Source organism: Portunus trituberculatus, chromosome 39, assembly GCF_017591435.1.
Source record: "Portunus trituberculatus isolate SZX2019 chromosome 39, ASM1759143v1, whole genome shotgun sequence".
Taxonomy (NCBI): domain Eukaryota; kingdom Metazoa; phylum Arthropoda; class Malacostraca; order Decapoda; family Portunidae; genus Portunus; species Portunus trituberculatus.
The window spans coordinates 10641004-10643503 of record NC_059293.1 but is presented as its reverse complement, the minus strand read 5'-3'; the positions used below and the strand labels follow the sequence as shown (position 1 = coordinate 10643503).

Here is a 2500-nt window from a genome sequence, read left to right as displayed (position 1 = left end):
AAAACTACTATTACTACTACTACTACTACTACTACTACTAACTACCACCGCTAAGACAAGCAATGGTTTACAGCAGACTACAAAGGACACGTTAGGCTGCAATTAGTTTCCACAATAAGAGAGCTAAGAAGCTGTTTGTATGGGCGTGTAACTTGAGAGAGAGAGAGAGAGAGAGAGAGAGAGAGAGAGAGAGAGAGAGAGAGAGAGAGAGAGAGAGAGAGAGAGAGAGAGAGAGAGAGAGAGAGAGAGAGAGAGAGAGAGAGAGAGAGAGAGAGAGAGAGAGAGAGAGAGAGAGAGAGAGAGAGAGAGAGAGAGAGATGGGTGTGGTTCTGATATGAGAGAGGAGAAGTTGTTGTTGTTGTTGTTGTTGCTGCTGCTGAGAGAGAGAGAGAGAGAGAGAGAGAGAGAGAGAGAGAGAGAGAGAGAGAGAGAGAGAGAGAGAGAGAGAGAGAGAGAGAGAGAGAGAGAGAGAGAGAGAGAGAGAGAGAGAGAGAGAGAGAGAGAGAGAGAGAGAGAGGGCGTGGCTATGTGAGGGAGAGTGAGTGAGTACAAGGCTAGAGTAAGTTTGTTTGTTTTTTGGCATATGAAATTCAAAGTTGCCCTTTTTTTTTTTACTTCGTATGCAAAAGAAAGAAAGAAAGAAAAAACCTTCCTTTGTTGTGTTTTTACTTTATGGAGTCGTGTTTCCAATTGGTGAATCACTTTTGTTGTTGTTCGTTGTCTTTGTTGTTGCTTTTTCAACTTTTACACCTGCGCTTTGGATGGATCGTTTTTTGCTCCACAGAATATCAATGTATACGTGTGTGTGTGTGTGTGTGTGTGTGTGTGTGTGTGTGTGTGTGTGTGTGTGTGTGTGTGTGTGTGTGTGTGTGTGTGTGTGTGTGTGTGTGTGTGTGTGTGTGTGTGTGTGTGTGTGTGTTCGCAAGCCAAGTATGAAGATATATAAATAAACATATATAAATAAAGATAACACATTTTCACTAACAGAACATAAAATCTATTACTAGAACAAGGCACTAACATTACTAGAACCACCACCACCACCATCACCACTACTACAACTACTACTACTACCACCACCACCATCACTACTCACCCTTGACATAGCGTGTGGCTGAGGAGGAGAAGACGTGAGTGATGTTAGTCTGGGAGGGCACGGGCGGCAGCACAGCCAGGGCGGCCACCAGACTGTTGTGTGCCCTCAGCTGCACGTCCAGCTGATGAGCCACGCCCCGCCAGTAGCTCCAGTCTGGCGAGGGAAGAGGTGAAATATTGAGACACGAAACAGAAGTAGTGGATCAAGGAGGGGAAGAGAAGAGAAGAGAAGAGAAAGGGAAGGGAAGGGAAGGGAAGGGAAGGGAAGGGAAGAGAAGAGAGGAGAGGAGAGGAGAAGAGAAGAGTAGAGAGAGAAAAAAAAAGCTGCTGGGTTTATTAGTTATGAAACAGCGATACAGAAAATAAAGAAGGGACGAAGAGAAAAATGTTGAACTCACGAAACAAATAATAGATGAATGAAAAGGAGGGTAGAAGAGAAGAGAAGAATAGAGAAAGAGAAAGAGATGCTTGGGTAGTTAGTTACGAAAAGAGCGAAAACAAAAATAAATAAGAAGGGAAGAAAAGAAGATGTTAAATTAGGCACACGAAGCAAATAATGGATGAATGCGAGAAAGAGAAAGAGGAGAAGAAAAGAGAAGAGAAGAGAAGAGGAAGAGAAAAAAAAGGGACAGTTGGTTACGGAAGAGCGGAAAACAAAGAAAAAAAAAAGGATGGGAAGACGAAACACATGCTGAAGTCACGAAACAAATAATCGATGAATGAGAGGGAGAAGAAAAGAAGAAAAGAAAAAAAAAACAAGAGGGAGAGAAAGAGATAAAAAAAAGGAGGAAGATATATCAAATTAGTCACAAAAAAATAGATGTATGAGATGAAGAAGAGAAGAGAAGAAGAGAAAAGAATAAGGAGGAAAAGAGATACTGGGAGGTACCTGGTTACGAAACAGAAAAATAACACAACAGAAAGAAGGAATAAGAGAAAGGGATAAAGAAGTAGTCAGGAAACACAAATAATGGATAAATGAGAGTAAAAGAAGAGAAGAAGATAAAGAAAAAGGAGCAGGAGTATTTGTTTACGAGAAAGCGAAATAACAAATAAAAAGAAGGAAGGAGAAGAAGAAGAAGAAGAAGAAGAAGAAGAAGAAGAAGAAGAAGAAGAAGAAGAAGAAGAAGAAGAAGAAGAAGAAGAAGAAGAAGAAGAAGAAGAGAGAGAGAGAGAGAGAGAGAGAGAGAGAGAGAGAGAGAGAGAGAGAGAGAGAGAGAGAGAGAGAGAGAGAGAGAGAGAGAGAGAGAGAGAGAGAGAGAGAGAGAGAGAGAAAACAAATATGATGGATCAATAAAAGAGAAATAGAGAAAAGGAAAGAAAAAAGATGGAAGCGCTCGTGTAGTCAGTTGCGAAAGAGGGAAGAAGGAAAGAAGAGAAAACAAATGAAAACAATAATAATACA

The 2500-nt window shown here is 41.0% G+C and overlaps 1 protein-coding gene across 6 annotated transcripts in view; it reads right to left on the bottom strand.

Annotated features, from left to right (window-relative positions):
- LOC123515600 overlaps positions 1–2500 on the bottom strand; it is a 384796-nt gene that overhangs the window by 71387 nt on the left and 310909 nt on the right. For all 6 annotated transcript variants that reach the window (XM_045274374.1, XM_045274378.1, XM_045274381.1 and 3 more), the window contains exon 5: positions 1097–1249. In XM_045274374.1, the coding sequence (XP_045130309.1) occupies positions 1097–1249 (153 nt within the window). The remainder of the gene's footprint in view (positions 1–1096; positions 1250–2500) is intronic.